This window comes from Theropithecus gelada, chromosome 1, assembly GCF_003255815.1.
Source record: "Theropithecus gelada isolate Dixy chromosome 1, Tgel_1.0, whole genome shotgun sequence".
In the NCBI taxonomy this organism is placed as follows: domain Eukaryota; kingdom Metazoa; phylum Chordata; class Mammalia; order Primates; family Cercopithecidae; genus Theropithecus; species Theropithecus gelada.
This window is the reverse complement of record NC_037668.1, coordinates 89,917,998-89,937,703: the sequence shown is the minus strand read 5'-3', so window position 1 is coordinate 89,937,703 and position 19,706 is coordinate 89,917,998. Positions and strand designations below refer to the sequence as shown.

General features: G+C 45.8%; 1 protein-coding gene across 2 annotated transcripts in view; it reads right to left on the bottom strand.

Moving 5' to 3' along the window:
* The window catches only part of PATJ (PATJ, crumbs cell polarity complex component), a 419,471-nt gene that overhangs the window by 11,174 nt on the left and 388,591 nt on the right, over positions 1 to 19,706 (bottom strand). For both annotated transcript variants that reach the window (XM_025398758.1, XM_025398765.1), the window contains exon 42: positions 2,987 to 3,093. In XM_025398758.1, coding sequence (XP_025254543.1) covers positions 2,987 to 3,093 — 107 coding nt within the window. The remainder of the gene's footprint in view (positions 1 to 2,986; positions 3,094 to 19,706) is intronic.

Below are 19,706 nucleotides of genomic sequence, written 5' to 3'. Positions count from 1 at the left end.
AAACTCAGCCATTCATGTACTTAGAGAAATTTGCAAAATGGGGACACAAGTGATCTTTGAATATATTGTTCTATTTAACTAGAATATTCTTCCTCTTCAATTTCGCTGGGTTTATTAAAGGGTTTTCAGCTGGTTCACATTGTTACCAGTTGTTTGTTGATGTACTTACTGGTTGTTTACAGCAGACATCCATAGGTACTGCTGATGATCTATGCTATATAAATTGTTAACTGATTTTTTGTTTGTTTGTTTTTGTTTTTTGAGATGGAGTTCCACTCTTGTTGCCCAGGCTGGAGTGCAATGGCATGATCTCAGCTCACCGCGACCTCCACCTCCTGGGTTCAAGTGATTCTCCTGCCTCAGCCTCCCAAGTAGCTGGGATTATAGGCATGCGCCACCATGCCTGGCTAATTTTGTATTTTTAGTAGAGATGGGGTTTCTCCATGTTGGTTAGGCTGGTCTTGAACTCCTGACCTCAGGTGATCTGTCTGCCTCGGCCTCCCAAAGTGCTGCGATTACAGGCGTGAGCCACCACGCCCGGCCTTGTTAACTGTTTTTAACTGTTCTGTTTGTCTTTACATTTTTTTATAAACACAGAGTCTGACTATGTTGCCCAGGCCTTGGCCTCTCAAAGTGCTGGGATTACAGGAGTGAGCCACCACACTTAACTATTTTGAATGCCACCTGCTTATTCCAAATTTTTTTCTTTTTTTTTGAGACAGGGTCTTGTTCTGTCTCCTAGGCTGGAGTACAGTGGAACAATCGCAGCCCATTGCAGCCTTAGACTCCTGGGTTCAAGTGATCCTCCCGCCTCAGCCTCTTGAGTAGCTGGGACTACAAGCATGCACCACTATGCCTGGCTCCAGGCAGGCTCCAGTTCTCTTAAGCTTAAGCATTAGCTTCTCCAACTACACTCCTTCATTGAGTTATGCCCCATATCCATGGTTTCACAGGACCCTCTCTCAATGAATTTAGCTCTCCTACAGTTATGTTTTATAACCATGGATTTATGGGTCTGTTTTTCCACTTCTCTGGCAGCTCTTTGGGGACTGGGGCAGTATCTTTACTTACATTTCTAAGTTTGCGTCCTCAGGACCTAGCACTTGTATCTAAGTGTCTGGCCTTAGAATGGTGCTCAATAAATATCTGTTGAGATACTGATGAATTGTCCCCTATAGCTGAATGATTACGACGTTATGAATAAGGCTCTACTTTTCCCCACTTCGTGGCCTTACAGGCACTCTCAGTAACAGCTCACTGGCCGGATACAAATTCGATTCGTGTTTCTTCTTTCAAACACAGCCCCCATTTCCAAAGATACTGGAATGGGAACCTAGATGCCCAAAGCCATTGTTTTAGAGCTACCTCCTGCGGCCCCAAATCATTAAAGACCCTTATAATTGTGCCTATTTATACTCAGGGACGTGTTTTCGGGGGAAGAGGAGGAGTGTGGCTCTACTCCTCAACTGGCAACATCAGATGGAATTTGCCTCCATTGATCTCACAATATCATAACATTCTCAACCAATTAGTTTAAATTTACTTTCATATAGAAGACTAGTAAAAAAAAAAAAAAAAAAAAATCCCAATGTTTGTTCTGAGTGATTTTAAAATTCCTTTAAGCTTGTTGTTCCCAGCCTGCCAGAGGCCATGGAATTATAGCAAAGGAATTAAGATTACAAGGGGATCTCTGTGTTTCCACAGACACATCAAAGGATGCTAAACGTACACTGTACTTCCTATAAAGGTCCTGTTTTTTTGGTTTTTTTTGTTTTTTTTAAGGAAAAGGCCACCATAATTTGAAAAATGTAATATTTCTATGTTTTGTTATATTTTTATGGCAGGCATGTATTACTTTTATAACGAGAAAAAGGTAGAATGAGCTTAATTTAATATTCTTTCCTCAAGAAAAATAAACTCAAAGATGTCATTTAGGTGGGGAACTATGAGGAAAAAGTTGGATGGGCTATGATCATGAGATCCTTCAAATGAACCATCCAGATCTGTCAACAAACATTTATTAAGCACCTACTAGTGACCAGGCACTGCTGGTACCTGTGAGGAATAGCTTTAGGCAGCATTTCTCAAAGTGTAGATCCTTTGCCAACCTGTAGCAGAATCACTCTGGGAAACTTGTTAACATCAGGTTTCTGGAATCCACCATAGACCACCTAGTCAGAATTTTGGGATGTGGCCTGGGGAATTAGCATCTTTAAACATGCTACCTAGATTACTCTTTTTTTTTTTTTTGAGATGGAGTTTTCCTCTTATTGCCCAGGCTGGAGTTCAGTGGTGCAATCTTGGCTCACTGCAACCTCTGCCTCCTGGGTTCAAGCAATTCTCCTGCCTCAGCCTCCCGAGTAGCTGGGATTACAGGCACCCGCTACTACGCCTGGCTAATTTTTTATATTTTTAATAGAGACAGGGTTTCACATGTTGGCCAGGCTGGTCTCAAACTCTTGACCTCAGGTGATCCACCCGCCTCGGCTTCCCAAAATGCAGGCATTACAGGCGTGAGCCACTGTGCCCGGCCCTTAGATTACTCTTATGCACATTCTAGTTTGAGAAACCCTGCTTTAATGAATGACTTTAACTGCAATGACTGGTTTTAATGAAACATGTCAGCAAGTATAACAACAAGATTTCATCTCAGAACAAGATTTTAGCCTAGAAGTTCAGGAAACATGGCTCCTTGCACAATAAAGCAGGGTGCACTTGGGCTATACATCCGTGGTTTCTTAGGGAAGCAGGCATAGGCACTGTGTCAAAGTGACCACATGCGGCATGTGCGCAGGCCCTGCAACAATGGCCTTCAAGAACTCATATGGTGGAATTAAGCCTTGTGAGAAATAAGGATTCCCTAGAATTTAGAGAAAGTCATGGGTGCTTTGGCCTCCTCTCCCTTAGAGTGCACTTGAGTATCTGGAAAAGTTCTTCTGAGCTTTGCCCACATGCATAATAGGCCCTCTGCATCTGAAATACTCACTCTGTGTCTTCTGGATGGTGTTCAGCAGTGGGTGAACCAAGGTGGTAGCCTGTAGACATGTTTTCAAGCTGAGCTGCTATGGCACTTATGTTGGTATCTGCTACAACCTGGGGAAAAAGTGAAAACAAGGTATTTCTTTTTCTTTTTTTTTTTTTTGAGACGGAGTCTCGCTCTGTCGCCCAGGCTGGAGTGCAATGGCCGGATCTCAGCTCACTGCAAGCTCCGCCTCCCGGGTTCACGCCATTCTCCTGCCTCAGCCTCCCGAGTAGTTGGGACTACAGGCGCCCGCCACCTCGCCCGGCTAATTTTTTGTATTTTTAGTAGAGACAGGGTTTCACCGTGTTAGCCAGGATGGTCTCGATCTCCTGACCTCGTGATCCACCCGTCTCGGCCTCCCAAAGTGCTGGGATTACAGGCTTGAGCCACCACGCCCGGCAAAACAAGGTATTTCATTATAAGGAAGGGGAGAATTAGAGAAACCATGCTATATCCAAGGATCAGTTCTCAATCCTGATCTTATCCAACTTATCTGGACCATTTGACACAATGGACTATTCTTTCAGACTTTTTTTTTTTTTTCCTTTAAGACAGGGTCTCACTCTGTTGCTCAGGCTGGAGTGCAGTGATATGATTTCAACTCACTGTAGCCTTGACTTCCCAGGCTCAAGTGACCGTCCCACCTCAGCCTCCCACGTAGCTAGGACCACAGGCATGCACCACCAAGCCCGGCTAATTTTTTTTTTTTTTTGAGATAGAGTTTCACTCTTGTCACCTGGGCTGGAGTGCAGTGGTGCGATCTTGGCTCACTGCAAACTCTGCCTCCCGGGTTCAAGTGATTCTCCTGACTAAGCCTCCTGAGTAACTGGGATTACAGACACCCGCCACCATGCCTAATTTTTTTTTTTTGAGACAGAGTGTCGCTCTGTCACCAGGCTGGAGTGCAGTGGCACGATCTTGGCTCACTATAACCTCCGCCTCCTGGATTCAAGCGATTCTCCTGCCTCAACCTCCTGAGTAGCTGGGACTACAGGCGCACGCCACCACGCCCGGCTAATTTCTGTATTTTTAGTAGAGACGGCCAGGATGGTCTCCATCTCTTGACCTCGTGATCCACCTGCCTTGGCCTCCCAAAGTGCTGGGATTACAGGTGTGAGCCACCGTGCCTGGCCTAATTTTTATAGTTTTAGTAGAGACGGGGTTTCACCATGTTGGCCAGGCTGGTCTCAAACTCCTGACCTCAGGTGATCCGCCCACCTTGGCCTCCCAAAGTGCTGGGATTATAGGCGTGAGCCACCACGCCCGGCCCTGGCTAATTTTTTTGTATTTGTAGAGATGGAGTTTTTGCCATGTTGCTCAGGCTGGTCTCCCACATCTGAGCTCAAGTGATCTGCCCACCTTGGTATCCCAAAGTGTTGGGATTATAAGCATGTGCCCCTGTGCCCAGCCTAAAACTATTTTCTTCATTTCTTCATTTGGCTTCCATGACACAATTCATTAGTTTATTTTCCACCACTTCTGGCCATTCCTTCTATCATTCAAACCTCTAACTGAGGGCCACAGGGCTTAGTCCTTGAGCTTCTTATCTTTTCCATTAAACATATTATCCCATCCCATTGTCTCCCATTCTGTCCCATCCCATATCCCATTCCATCCATCTCATGAATGTAAATACCATTTAAGTGATGATAATCCCTGAATCTGTACCTCTAGCTCCAATGCTTACCTAACACTAGATCCATATATCCAGTTGGTGACTGGATATATGATCCAGTTGTCACTGGGTCCATAGACATCTATGGGACATCTCCAGGAATCTCAAAGCTAACATGTCTAAAATGGAGCCTTTGCTCCCTGCAACCTTTGCTCCTGGAGCCTTCTTCATCTTGGGCAACTGCAACTTGATTTTTCCAGTTTCAAGGATGGTGTCATCCTTGGCTCATCTCTGTCTCTCACAATCCACATTCCATCCTCATGAAATTCTATTGGTTTTTCTTTCTTTACATTTTTTTTATTATTTTTATTTTTTTGAGACGGAGTTTCACTCTTGTTGCCCAGGCTGGAGTGCAATGGCGCGATCTCGGCTCACCACAACCTCTGCCTCCTGGGTTCAAGCGATTCTCTTGCCTCAGCCTCCCGGTAGCTGGGATTACAGGCATGCACCACCACACCCAGTTAATTGTTTTGTATTTTAGTAGAGATGGGGTTTCTTCATGTTGGTCAGACTGGTCTCGAACTTCTGACCTGAGGTGATCCGCCCGCCTCAGCCTCCCAAAGTGCAGGGATTACAGGCGTGAGCCACCATGGTCGGCAAAATTCTCTTGGTTTTTCTATGAAACCATTTCTAGCCTTCTCACTGGTCTCCTTGCTTCAGCCCCTCCTCCATAGCGGCTGGGATGTTTCTGTTACAATGGAGCAGATTATCCCAATATTTTGCTTAAAACTGTCCAAAGAAAGCCAACTCTCTTGGACCACCACTGAAGTCCCTCCTATAACCTCTAGGGTCATCTGCAGTGATGTGCCCTGTGACATCTCTGCCTCTCCCCTAACATTCTCCTCGGTATTCTCTCTGCCCCATTGTGCCGGCCTCCTCGCTGTTTCTCTCACATGCCAGACACATCCCCACCTCAGCACTTTAACCGCTGTGCCTTCTGCCTGGCACGTTCTCTATTTGGCATCTGTGTGGCTGGCTTTTTCCCTACTCTTAGGCCTTTGAGCCACCTTCCCTGGTCACTGTAACTAACCTTTCCACGCCAACATCCCAGCTCCATGTTTCATGTTCCCCTTCCCTGCTTCCTGGTTCCTTCTAAATATTTATTTATTTCATTTATTTATTTATTTATTTTTATTTTTGAGACAGAGTCTCACTCTGTCACCCAGGCTGGAGTGCAGTGGCACGATCTTGGCTCACTGTCGCCTCTGCCTCCCGAGTTCAAGCAATTCTCGTGCCTCAGCCTCCCAAGTAGCTGGGATTATAGGCACAGGCCACCATGCCTGGCTAATTTTTTTTTTTTTTTTATTGTTTGTTTTCATTTTTATTAAAGTTATACATATAAGCACATAGATTTAACAATCAAACAATTCTACAATTGTTATTTTTTTAAAAAATAGGAAAAGCAGACACTACTCTCAGAGTGCTTGCAGACACCTGTTTTAGCCTTTTTTAAATTGGTTTTTTTATTTTACCCCGTCTCTAGATGATACGCTGCTTGGTGAATTTTGTTTCAGTGTTACCCACTGACTCCCCACCATGGTGCATGAGGGTTTAGCTCTTTTCTATGCACACAAATATTCTTTTCATTCCCCCATCTTTCCAGTATAGTTATGCCATAATTTCGTACAGCTCAATATTCAATTCACATTATTGGGATTATGTGGAAACTGCACAATTGAGCCATGTAGTAACCTTTCAACACTTTTCCTTTCTCATCTAATATTGTTTAATTGTCCCACTGGCTTAGTTTTCATGTATTTATCACCAATTCAACCCCAACCTTGTTGCTGATTGTCTAAATCTCTCTCAAATTGCTCATCCTTTTGAAGTAGCCTTCCCCAGAACCAGACTTGCTATAGTCTGGACTGGTTATTCTCCAAGTCATCCTGGGGATTCCTGCCATCTGTGCTGGAGCTCCGAATGTCTTCCTCTTTCAGCCTTGGCTCCATCTTGGTGGCAATCATCCTCTGGTAACTAACTGCCTGTGCAACTACAACAGACTCCTAAAAGCTCTACCTTCCTGAGGCATGCTGGCTCCTTCCAATCCATTCTCCTCATGGCAGCCAGAGGGATCTTCTTAACAGTGATGCCCCACATCTTGTGAACCCCCATTTTTTTGTATTTTTAGTAGAGACGGGGTTTCACCATGTTGGCTAGGCTGGTCTTGAACTCCTGACCTCAAGTGATCCGCCCGTCTTGGCCTCCCAAAGTGCTGAGATTACAGGCATGAGCCACCACGCCCGGCCTTTTATTTTTTAAGACAGGGACTCGCTGCCGCCCAGGCTGGAGTCCAGTGGTATGATCTCAGCTCACTGCAGCCTCGACCTCCTGGGCTCAAGAGATCCTCCCACCTCATCCTCCAAGTAGCTGGACTACCGGCATGCACCACCATGCCCAGCTAACTTTTTAGTTTTTGTAGCAACAGGGTCTCACTGTGTTGCTCAGGCTGGTCTTAAACTCCTGGGCTCAAGTAATCCTCCCACCTTGGCTCTAAAAGTAGGGAGGATTACAGGCGTGAGCCACCCTACCTGGCCTGTTTCCTTCTTACCACCATCACTATCTAATGAACTGCATACATCTTACCTTGTTTATCTTATTTATTGTCTATCGCTTCATATTAGAATGTGAGGGCAGGAAGTTTGTCTGCTTTGTTCACTCCTATATTCCCCATCACATAGAAGAGTGCCTAGCACAGAGCAGGTGCTCAGTAAATAACTGGTGAATGAAAGAATGGATGAATATCTCTGACTCCCTGAGATTTGCCTCTTAGATAGTCCTGAACAAAGGTATAGTAGAATAGGCTGTGTACTGTGGCTTGCACCTGTAATCCCAGCACTTTTGGAAGCCAAGGTGGGCGGATCACTCGAGCTCAGGAGTTCAAGACCAGCCTGGGTAACATGACAAAACTCTGTCTCTACTAAAAATACAAAAAACATTAGCCGGTGTGGTGGCACACGCCTGGAGTCCCAGCTACTCGGAAGGCAGAGGTTGCAATGAGCAGAGATCATATCACTACACTCCAGAGTAAAACTCGGTCTCAGAAAAGAAAATAATAAAAATAACCAAAGAAACCCACAAACGCACACAAAAACAAACGTATAGTAGAATAATGGCATTTAAACACTCACTTTATATTTGCATTCTCCAAATAACTTTTTTTGTGTGTGTGTCTGCAAATAACATTCTAAAGCATTTAGAAGAAATATAGTATAGCTCTGGGAGTCCACAACAGGACTCAGGATGGAGTTCCAGAGTTCAGTGTCAGCCACTTATCCATGCCGGATCTGAGTTTCAGCTTCCTCATCTATTAAATGGGAATCATAAAAGTCTGCTTTGCCGCCTTATCCTGGAGTTGTCTTCCACCTCAACTAGTTACCAGAGATACTTTCTCAAGAGCTCCTTGTTACCCCTGCTTCTAGGTTATAATTCTCACTGCACAAATACAGAGGGAACTTGGCCTGCCAGCACTGCAAAGCTCGACTTGATCGCAGTTTCAGAAAAGGCCAACAGAGGGCACAGCTGCCTAAACTGCTAAATCAAGCTTCATCTGTTAAGTAGAGCAGAAAAAGAAAGGCAACAGGCCTGCCCCAGAACACACTTTGGGTGAAGCATCCTATTCTGGGGAAAACAGTGCTATGTCCAAGTTACAGAATCTTCTGGAAATACCAGTGTATGAAGAATGACGGAATGAATTGGGAAATATTTAGGATGAAAGATTAAAGGAGGAAACGACAGATTTCTCCCTGCCCCCAAGTTCTGCTCTCTTCCACAGCAAGTGTACTGGAAGGGTTAACTTGTCCATGAACTCTTTTATCCTCCCTACTTTTGGAGTCTACCATCTTTATACACCTACCCCCTCCAGTTTCCATCCCCATCTCCTACCCAAACTTCCATGACCCACATTCTTCTGGCTTTCCTTCTGTGGGGGCCTATTTCTCCATCTCTTTGCTCTTCTTCCATTCATCTCTTATGATGCAGTCCTGGGCCCATTGTCCCCTTGCACACTCAGGCTCAAGTGACAGCATGTACATTCCCATAGCTTTACATTCCAACAACGTGCTCACAATCCCAGCTTAGGCCAGGCGTGGTGGCTCACGCCTGTAATCCCAGCACTTTGGGAGGCAGAGCGGGCTGGATCACCTGAGGTAAAGAGTTCAAGACCAGCCTGGCCAACATGGTGAAACCTGGTCTCTACTAAAAATAAAAAAAATCAGCTGGGTGTGGTGGCGGGCGCCTGTAATCCCAGCTACTTGGGAGGCTGAGGCAGGAGAACTGCTTGAACCCAGGAGGCATAGGTTGCAGTGAGCTGAGATCACGCCATGGCACTTCAGCCTGGATGACAGAGCAAGACTCTGTCTCAAAAAAAAAAAAATAAAAAATAAAAAAAATCCCAGCTTAGTCTGTGATATCCAATTGCCAACTTGACATCTGCATTTTAATATCTCAGAGACGTATCAAAATTAACAAAATACCCAAACTTTTGATCCAACAATTCATTTCCTTCAATTCACTTTTCTTCTAGTTTTCCTCATTTTAGTAAATGGCACCTCCAGCTGCCCAGTTAGAAATCTACTAGGTGAAGTAGTGAAAATACTAGTGTGCTGGCTGGTGCCTATCTAACTGGAAAGGATGCTAGGATGCCAGCCACATAGCTGATCGCTCTCTGAATATCTGAGCCCTCCACTCCTGCTTGCCGTATGTAATCCATCAAGTCCCCTGGATTCTACCTCCAAAATCCTTCTCAAAACTGTTTACTTTCCATCTACAGGTGACCATCCTAATTCAGTCCATCATCAAGTGCCTGTTACTGGAATCCCCATTCACCTTTGTTTCACCTCACGCCCACACGGTAGCCAGTTACCTTTTCAAATATAAAATGGGTATCGGCACTCCCCTGTTTAAAATCTTGTAGTGGTTTCCCTTTGGACTTGGAATAAAATTCAGACTCTCTAATTATGCATATAAAGTTCCCTCCATAGCCTACTCCTCTAATCCCATGTGTCTCTCCACTCCACCCCACATTCCACAGTTCCCTCTGCGGGCGGGGAATTCCCCCCATCCCCCAAACCAGTGTGCCTGGCATCAGCTTAAATGTCACTTCCCTTCTACAAGCCTGCTTTGACCATCCGTGTTTAATTTCTCCTGTTTTCCTCTCCATAGCACTCTCCAAGTATTTCTCACAAATTATGGTGATTAGTATCTATGTACATGTTGACTGTCTTTCCCACCCAATCACAGGATCCGTGAGGATCAGGACTGCTTCTCCTCGGCACAATGCTAATGTGTCTAGCACATAACAATTGCTTAATAATTGTGGAGTGAATGAATGAACCTAAAACTGTCATAAGGAATAGGGATTATGGGATTCAATTTTCTGAATTTCCACAGAGCAGGGTGAGACTGATGGAGGTTACAAGGAGATAGGTATTGGGTTCTTAAAGGAGAAAAAAGAAGTAACAATTAAGGCAGTTATGGAATGGAATGGCACAGTTTGCTAGGACATGAGCACCTCAGTGAAGCAAGCATTCAGATAGAGGCTTGAAATTAACCAATTCAGGATGCAGTGGAGGGGAGGCCTATGCTTTGTGGGAAGTTACACGTGTACTGTTGACAGCTGACCATGAAACAGACTCCATATGTGGCTGAGGAAGAAAGTCACTAAAATAGTGTTTTTTCTAAGGTATCGTCAAATGCCAAGATGTGACAGCAGTCTGCTCCTTCCTTTACTTGCTCATTTGTTCAACATAACGCAGCATCACCATGGCTGAATATAAAATGAGCACTTACTTTATGCTCATTTTATTTTAATTTGTTTATTTAATTATTTTTGAGACAGAGTCTTGCTCTGTTGCCCAGACTGCAGTGCAATGGCACGATCTCGGCTCACTGAAACCTCTGCCTCCAGGGTTCAAGCAATTCTCTTGCCTCAGCCTCCCAAGTAGCTGGTATTACAGGTGTGTGTCACCACGCCCAGCTAATTTTTTTGTATTTTTAGGAGAGACATGGCTTCACCATGTTGGCCAGCCTGGTCTCAAACTCCTGACCTGAGGCGATCCACCTCCCTTGGCCTCCCAAAGTGCTGGGATTACATGCATGAGTCACCGTATTTGTTTATTTTTGAGACAGAGTCTCACTCTGTTGCCCAGGCTGGAGTGCAGTGACACAATCTCACCTCACTGTAACCTCCACCTCCCAGGTTCAAGCAATTCTTGTGCCTCGGCCTCCGGAGTAGCTGGGATTACAGGTGCATGCCACCACACCTGGCTAATTTTTGTATTTTTAGTACAGATGGGGTTTACCATGTTGCCCAGGCTGGTCTTGAACTCCCGGCTTCAAGCGATCTGGCCATCTCGGCCTCCCAAAGTGCTGGGATTACAGGCGTGAGATACCACGCCCGGCTATGCTCATTTTACATTCAGCCGTGGTGCTGCTGCATTATGTATGTCTTTAAGCATCCTTCTGAGTCCCTAGAGAGAGGTAGGTGCTGCTATTAGTCCCATATTACAGATGAGGAACCTGAAGCAGGGAGGTTAAGTCACACAGGTGGTAAGGGGTAAAGCCAGGATTTAAATCCACATCTAGAATCTTGTATTCCTAATTGTCTGTGGTGTGAGGCAAATCACCTTGTGTGAGGCAACAGAGTTTATAGGCCATTTTTGGAGCATGGGAAGGGGAGGGGCAGAGGGACAGTGGGACAAGAAGATGCAAATAGAGCAGACGATCATGATGGCATGCGCTTGGCACCAGGGGGTACTTCACTATCCGGGGTACTGCAAGGAGACAGCCTGAGGTGTGGGAGGCATAACACACCCACCACCTCACCCCCACTTCCTAGAAACCTTCCTAGCTTTCTAGGAAGAAAGCTCTCTAGCTTTTTTATTTTTAGAGATGGGGTCTTGCTCTGTCACCCAGGGTGGAGTGCAGTGGTGCAATCATAGCTTACTGCAGCCTTTAACTCCTAGGCTCAAGTGATCCTCCCACTTCAGCCTTCTCAGTAGCTGGGAATACAGGCATGAGCCACTGAGGCCAGCTCATTGCCTTTTAGAAAGAAATGATCCTTTCAAGAGTCCATGAAATCTGCCATACAAATGGTAAAACCAAAGTCATAGTTTTATTTGGGTAAAAATCATTTTTTTTTTTGTTTTTGAGATGGTGTCTCGCTCTGTTGCCTAGGCTGGAGTGCAGTGACATGACCTCGGCTTACTGCAACCTCTGCCTCCCAGGTTCAAGCGATTCTTGTGCCTCAGCCTCCCCAGTAGCTGGGATTACAGTCAAGTGCCACCACACCCAGCTAATTTTTGCATTTTTAGTAGAGACTGGGTTTCACCATGTTGGCCAGGCTGGTCTCAAACTCCTGACCTCAAGTAATCCGCCTGCCTCAGCCTCCCAAAGTGCTGGGATTACCGGCGTGAGCCACCACGCTTGGCCAAAAATCAATTTTTAAAAAGTCTAGCTGTAAAGTAGAAAAACACTTCTATAGCTTCGTCTTATGGAAAAACTCACATCCTTCTAAAACCTGAAGTCCTTCTGCTCACTCCTTCACCCCGAAATGAAAAAAACTGATAATACTGAATCTTAGAGACCTACCCAGGACACTTGGGGTTGTCCAGGCTTCTGCCTATTTTGTAGAAGTGGAATCCAAGGGGCTGAATGAGAAATGTGAAGGAATTTCACTGACAGCTTGGTCTTTTGCAGGAAGACAAGGAGAGCACACATATGTCACCTTAAGAATGACTTTAGGCTGGGCAAGGTGGCTCATGCCTGTAATCGTAACACTTTGGGAGGCCCAGGAAGGCAGATCACATGAGCCCAGGAGTTCGAGACCACCCTGAGCAACATGGTGAGATGCTGTCTCTACAAAATATACAAAAATTAGCTGGGCATGGTGGTGCATGACTGTAACCCCAGCTACCCGGGAGGCTGAGGTGGGATGATCACCCGAGCCCGGGAGGTTGAGGCTACACGAGCCATGATTGTGCCACTGGATTCCAGCCTGGGCAACACAGTAAGACCCTGTCCCAAAAAAAAAAAAAAAAAAAAAAAAGAATGACTTTAGACTTTACAGCTCTAAGAAATCCCCATCAAGCCCTTCTGTCTTAAGAGATGATTGACAAGTAACTTGATAGGCAGCAGAGTTAAACCTTCCTGGGGCTTTGACTTGTGAAAGGGGATAATCTGATCTCCAAAGGGTGTGTTCAGCTTTGAGTTCATGTAAGTTCAACTTTGAGATATGGTCTGTGAGCTGGCTCAGCCTCGCCACTGGAGAGCTCTTCCACCATCAACATCAGGGACTAACTGAACAACACAGAGGTAAGGCTGGGAGATGTTTGTGTGCTTTGGGGAAGGCAAAGAGGCTAATGTGAAGTTTGCTCTTTTTTTTTTGAGATGGAGTCAGTCACTGTGTTGTCCAGGCTGGAGTGCAGTGGTGTGATCTCGGCTCACTGCAGCCTCTGCCTCCCGGATTCAAGCAATTCTCTGCCTCAGTCACCGAAGTAGCTGGGACTACAGGCGCCCGCCACCATGCCCGGCTAATTTTCGTATGTTTAGTAGAGACGGGGTTTCACCATCTTGGCCAGGCTGGTCTTGACCTCCTGACCTCAGGTGATCCATGCCTCGGCCTCCCCAAAGTACTGGGATTACGGGTGTGAGCCACAGCGCCTGGCCAGTTTGCTCTTTTTTAAAAGTAAATCTTACACTCCTGGGTGTAAACTTCTGTGAAAGGTTCCGAGAATAGAGATGGGGGCAGAGGAAACCCAGGGGTAGTACAAGTTGCCTGCACTCCAGTGAGCTTGTAGCCAGTATCATCTAGTATGGGAGGCAGATGTGAACACATGCAGGTCAGAGTGGAGAGAGGAGACAGGAAGGAAAGGGATTCCTTCTGGGGAAGACACAGGGACTGTGAGGTCCTTAACTGGACAATAGGCATTAAGGTCTCTGTAGCCTGAATGTGCTTCAGAGCTGCAGTATGCGGAGTCCTTTCACCTGGGTGGGGCCAGCGCCGGTCCTAAGATCTGCAGCTGTGGTGCTGCATTTTGCATTACTCAGATCAGTAAACTTTTCTCTCATGTCCCGCTGGACCCAGAGGCCTGGAAATGTGGCTGGTGCCCTGGCCCCCCAACACGGGGGAGGTGGGTTAAATTTATGCCTGCAGGTCCTTTAAACTTATGCTGCTTCTTGGCTGGGTGCAGTGGCTCACATCTGTAATCCCAGCACTTTGGGAGGCCGAGGTGGTGGATCACCCGAGGTCAGGAGTTTGTGACGAGCCTAGCCAACATGGAGAAACCCCGTCTCTACTAAAAATACAAAAATTAGCCCGGCGTGGTGGTGGGTGCCTGTAATCCCAGCTACTAGGGAGGCTGAGGCAGGAGAATCGCTTGAACCCAGGAGGTGGAGGTTGCAGTGAACTGAGATTGCGCCACTGCAATCCAGCCCGGGTGACAGAGTGAGACTCCGTCTCAAACAAACAAACAAACAAACAAATAAATAAACAGAAAACTTACGCTCCTTCTTGTTAGGCACAGTGCTGCTGTAGACATCTTGAGTGGTTGTTTAAGGCAGGTAACTAGATCTGGAATTGCTGGTGATGGGTATGCATTACCATTAAAGTTAGAACTTCCTAAGTTGCCAAATGGTTGTGTTCACTTAAAGTCTCACTAGGCATTTAATGAACTACTTGGTTTCCCCTCATCCTCCCCAACTCTTATTATCAAATATTTAGTAATTGCCGACCTGAGGTGGAGGAGACCCCTGATCTGAAGGAAGAGAAGGAACTCTCCCAACCCAAAGAGGGGGAGGCCACAGACCTGAAGAAAGAGGTAGAGAAAATCTCATCCGAGGAAGAGGAGACTGTGGACCTGAAGGAAGAGGTGGAGAAAATTCCCCCACCTGAGGAGGAGACTATGGACCGGGAGGAGGAGACTATGGACCGGGAGGAAGAGAAGGAGAAGATCCCCCCACCTGAGGCGAGGGAGGCCACTGGCCTGAAGAAAAAGCAGGAAGAAATCCTCCCGCCAGAGGATGGGGAGGCCGCAGCCTTGTCCTCTGTGCCTGAGAAACAGTCAGAGACATCTGCATCTGTGGAAGAACCGACAAGCCTGCTTCCCTCTCAATCTGTGTTCCCCTCTCAAACTGCTATCCCCACTCATTCTATGTTCCCTCCTCCAGAGGCATTTCCCCCTCAGGCCTCTGTCCCCCCTCACTTTGTGTTCCCCCCTCCGGAGGCATTTCCCCCTCAGGCTGCTGTCCCCACTCACTCTGTGTTCCCCCCTCCAATGGCACTCAACTCATTCCATGTTTCCTTCTGCCAATGGTTTCTGCCTCACTGTTTCTTCAACAGAGTTCTCCCTTTGATGTGAATTTCCTTAATTTGTGCCACCTTCCCCACTGTTTTCCTTTAAGAAGATATTTATTCTCATGTACTCTCTTGTGCTTTGCCTCCATGTTGCATTTAATAACTTAGCGTAAAAGGAACATTAAACTTCATTACAACTGTATGTTCTACAGTGAAATATTGTGTATTTATTAAGCTTTCTAAATGAATAATAAAGTAGAAGTCTTTACTGCATGGAGCTAGGTTGAGTACCTTTCTTTAAAAACAGGTTTAGGTATTATGTTTTGGAGAATTGAGAAGTCACAATAATTTCCAGATAAGTAACATATTACAATGCATAAAAGCTTGAGCTCCTTGCTTAGAACTTTCCTAAAGGTTCCAGAAAAAAAAAAAAAAAATTAGCCCTTAGACTTATTTAGGACCCAAGTCTTTCAGTACCAAATCTGAAATTTAGCACTGGCTGGGTGTGGTGGCTCATGCCTGTAATCCTAGCACTTTGGGAGGCTGAGGTGGGAGGCCTGGCAGATCAAGGCTGCTGTGAGCCATGATTGTGCCACTGCACTCCAGCCTGGGGGACAAAGTGAGACCCTGTCTCACAAAAAAACACACACCACATACACACACACACACACACACACGCAAAACATAAAAATCCTTAGCACTTACACGCAGATGAACCCTCGACCTATGGGTGCACACATGTTGAAAACAGACAGGAAGGCTGTAAAATTAAGGTGATCCCTGAGAAAGCTGGCATCTTAAGATGGGGACACATTACAGAAAACACACACACACAAGAAAATCCCATGCCTGGCCTTTGGTATAACTTACTGAAATAGAAAGCACAGCTGCTTAAAGTTTTTGTCTAGAATCTAGTGACCCTGATTTTAGTGACACCAGAATATATTGATTTTTATGTGTCTGTTAAAAACCTAAAGATCAGCCTGGGCGTGGTGGCTCACACCTGTAATCCCAGCCTTTGGGAGGCTGAGGTGGGTGGATCACTTGAGGTCAGGAGTTCAAGACCAGCCTGACCAACATGGAGAAACCCCATCTCTCCTAAAAACATAAAATTAGCCGGGTGTGGCCACATGCGCCACACCCAGCTACTCAGGAGGCTGAGGCAGGAGAATCGCTTGAACCCAGGAGGCGGAGGTTGCAGTGAGCCGAGATCGCACCATTGCATTCCAGTCTAACAAGCGCCAAACTCCGTCTTTTAAAAAAAAAAAAAAAAAAAAATCTTAGGTCTGAAGTGTGAAGCATTTGGAGTAAAATTTGAAAAGGGCAAACTGACTTCCAGCCACATCGCCACCTAGTGGCACACACCTCAAATGCCACCTGGAAAACCACTCCACTTTCAGGATTTTATAAAGGAATTTTAGTATCCTCTAACTTCAAGCCTATGTTATTACAATGAAAGTAATAAGATGTCACTTAGTATTTACCATTTGCAACATACTGTATTTATTAGACACATTACATCACACCTCATTTAATCCTCAGAGCAACCTTGTTAAGAAAGGAGCTCCACAGTCCCTGTTTTAGAGGAATAGAAGGTTAGACTTTAGTAAAAGGATTCAAACTCACAACTTTCTGACACCACAGCCTACCTCTCCTATCTAACTTGGGCTAGGTCTTCAACTTTCAAACCTTAGGTCTTTGTCCTTTTCCTGCAGTTTATCACTGTCTTCATGGCATTAATTTGGATTTTTTTTTTTTTTTGAGGTGGAGTCTCGCTCTGTTGCCCAGGATGGAGTGCAGTGGTGCCATCTCAGCTCACTGCAACCTCTGCCTCCCAAGTTCAAGCGATTCTCCTGCCTCAGCCTCCTGAGCAGCTGGGATTACAGGCCTGTGCTACCATGCACAGGCCTGTAATGAAAAATAAGCCTATTTTTGTATTTTTAGTAGAGAGGGGGTTTCACCACCTTGGACAGGGTGGTCTTGAACTCCTGACCTGAAGGGATCCACCCACCTCAGCCTCCCAAAGTGCTGGGATTACAGGCGTGAGCCACCGCACCTGGCTTAAGCATTAGTTGACTTTTTATTTGCAAACCTTGTAGACTACTTTTCTTACCCCTGGCTGCATGTTAGAATCAACCAAGAAATTTTAAAATCCTCTGATGTCCATGCCATATCCCAGAAAAATTATATCTGAATCTCTGGGGTGGGGCCCAGGAACAGGTATTAAAATCAGTGATTTTATTATGCAACTAAGGTAAAGACCTAATCGCAGATCATTCCTTTAATGATGCTCACACAGGCCACGACATGCCTGCTCTGCACCCTCAATGACACACCTTTTCCATTCCCAACCCTGGGTAAGCCATCCATCTTCCTCCCCTACTTGAATTTTTCTGGACTAAATTGGTAACTGTGCTGATTTATTCCCTATTAGTTCATGTCCTTCAGCTTGATTGGAATGACTCAGCAACTCCATGTGAGCAGCACTGACGAGGTATCTGCTCTGGGCGAGGCCCTGCGCCCCAGGCACAGACACAGATTCCTCCGGCTTTGGAGAACAATGGTCTGGAAGGACATCAACACCCAGGCACTCCCTACTCTTGGATGGAGAGTTTCTAAACAAAGGATTTTCCAAAATTTATAAAGAAAAGAGGTCGGGCGTGGTGGATCACACCAGTAATCCCAGTACTTTGGGAGGCGGAGGTGGGCGGATCACATAAGGTCTGGAGTTCAAGACTGGCCTGACCAACATGATGAAACCCTATCTCTTCTAAGAATACAAAATTAGCCAGGCATAGTGGCACATGCCTGTAATCCCAGCTACTCGGGGGGCTAAGGCAGGAGAATCGCTTGAACCTGGGAGGTGGAAGTTGCAGTGAGCCAAGATCACACCATTGCACTCTAGCCTGGGCAACAAGAACAAAACTCCGTCTCAAACAAAAAGAAAAAAAGAAAAAAGAAAAGAAGAGAGGGCTGGCTGTGATGGCTCACGCCTGTAATCCCAGCACTTTGGAAGGCTGAGGTGGGACAATCTCTTGAGCCTAGGAGTTAGAGGCCAGCATGGGCAATATAACGAGACCTTGTCTCTCTAAAAAAAAAAAAAAAGATGAGAGTAGGGTGAGAAGGGCGTTTCAGATGAAGAGAATAACGTGGGGAGACCTATATTCATCCCTAAATAATGCCCTACTCCACTGGGTCTGAGGCATGGGATCTGAATTAGCAGCATCACCAATACCTAGGAGCTTGTTAGAAGAAATGCAAAACTGGCTGGGCACAGTGGCTCATGCCTGTAATCTCAGCACTTTGGGAGGCCAAGGCAGGCGGATCACCTGAGGTCAGGAGTTTAAGACCAGCGTGCCAACATGGTGAAACCCTGTCTTTACTAAAATACAAAAATTAGCCGGGCATGGTGGTGGGTGCCTGTGGTCCCAGCTGCTTGGGAGGCTGAGGCAGGAGAATCGCTTGAACCCAGGAGGTGGAGGTTCAGTGGAGCTGAGATTGTGCCACTGCACTCCAGCCTGGGCTTCAGAGTGCAACTCTGTCTCAAAAATAAATAAATAAATAAATAAATGCAAATTCTTGAATCCCATGCCACTCCTGCAAAATCAGAAATGCTGGGGGAGCCCTCCAGGTGTTTCTGGAGCGTGCTAAAGTTTGAGAAGCACCATTCTACTCAATTCCATTTAGCTGCTTTTCAAACGGACCTATATTCTTGGTTCTTTTTTTTTTTTTTTTTTTTTGAGACGGAGTCTCGCTCTGTCACCCAGGCTGGAGTGCAGTGGCCGGATCTCAGCTCACTGCAAGCTCCACCTCCCAGGTTTACGCCATTCTCCTGCCTCAGCCTCCCGAGTAGCTGGGACTACAGGTGCGTGCCACCATACTCGGCTAATTTTTGTATTTTCAGTAGAGATGGGATTTCACCATGTTGGCCAGGCTGGTCTCAAACTCCTGACCTCAAGTGATCCACCTGCCTTGGCCTCCCAAAGTGGTGGGATTACAGGCATGAGCTACCATGCCTGTCCATATTCTTTTTTTTCTAAATATCTCTTTGTGTGTACATAATAAAAAATTAAATAGTACAGCACATAATAAAAAAATTCAACACTTGCCCTCCCTAGAAGCACACTGAACTTTTCTCTTTTTAATTCTAAAGAATAAGCTAAGTAATATTCTTATATGCCTATTTTGAAATGTACTATCTTGGTGTCCATCGACTCCATACTCTAAGAGATGAAAATTTAGCTAGCCAACTCTTCCACTTAACTGTTACATTATTTTTAAGTTCTACTTGTTTCCTATGTTTTAAAAATCTACTCAATCCTCTGTAGTTCTAATACTTTCCAACAACTTTTTATCTCAATTAAAAAAAAAATCACACCTATTCACTTACGTAATTTTTTTTTTTTTTTTTTTGAGACGGAGTCTCGCTCTGTCGCCCAGGCTGGAGTGCTGTGGCCAGGTCTCAGCTCACTGCAAGCTCCGCCTCCCGGGTTCCCGCCATTCTCCTGCCTCAGCCTCCCGAGTAGCTGGGACTACAGGCGCCCGCCACCTCGCCCGGCTAGTTTTTTGTATTTTTTTAGTAGAGACGGGGTTTCACCGTGTTAGCCAGGATGGTCTCGATCTCCTGACCTCGTGATCCACCCGTCTCGGCCTCCCAAAGTGCTGGGATTACAGGCTTGAGCCACCGCGCCCGGCCTTTTTTTTTTTTTTTTTTTTTT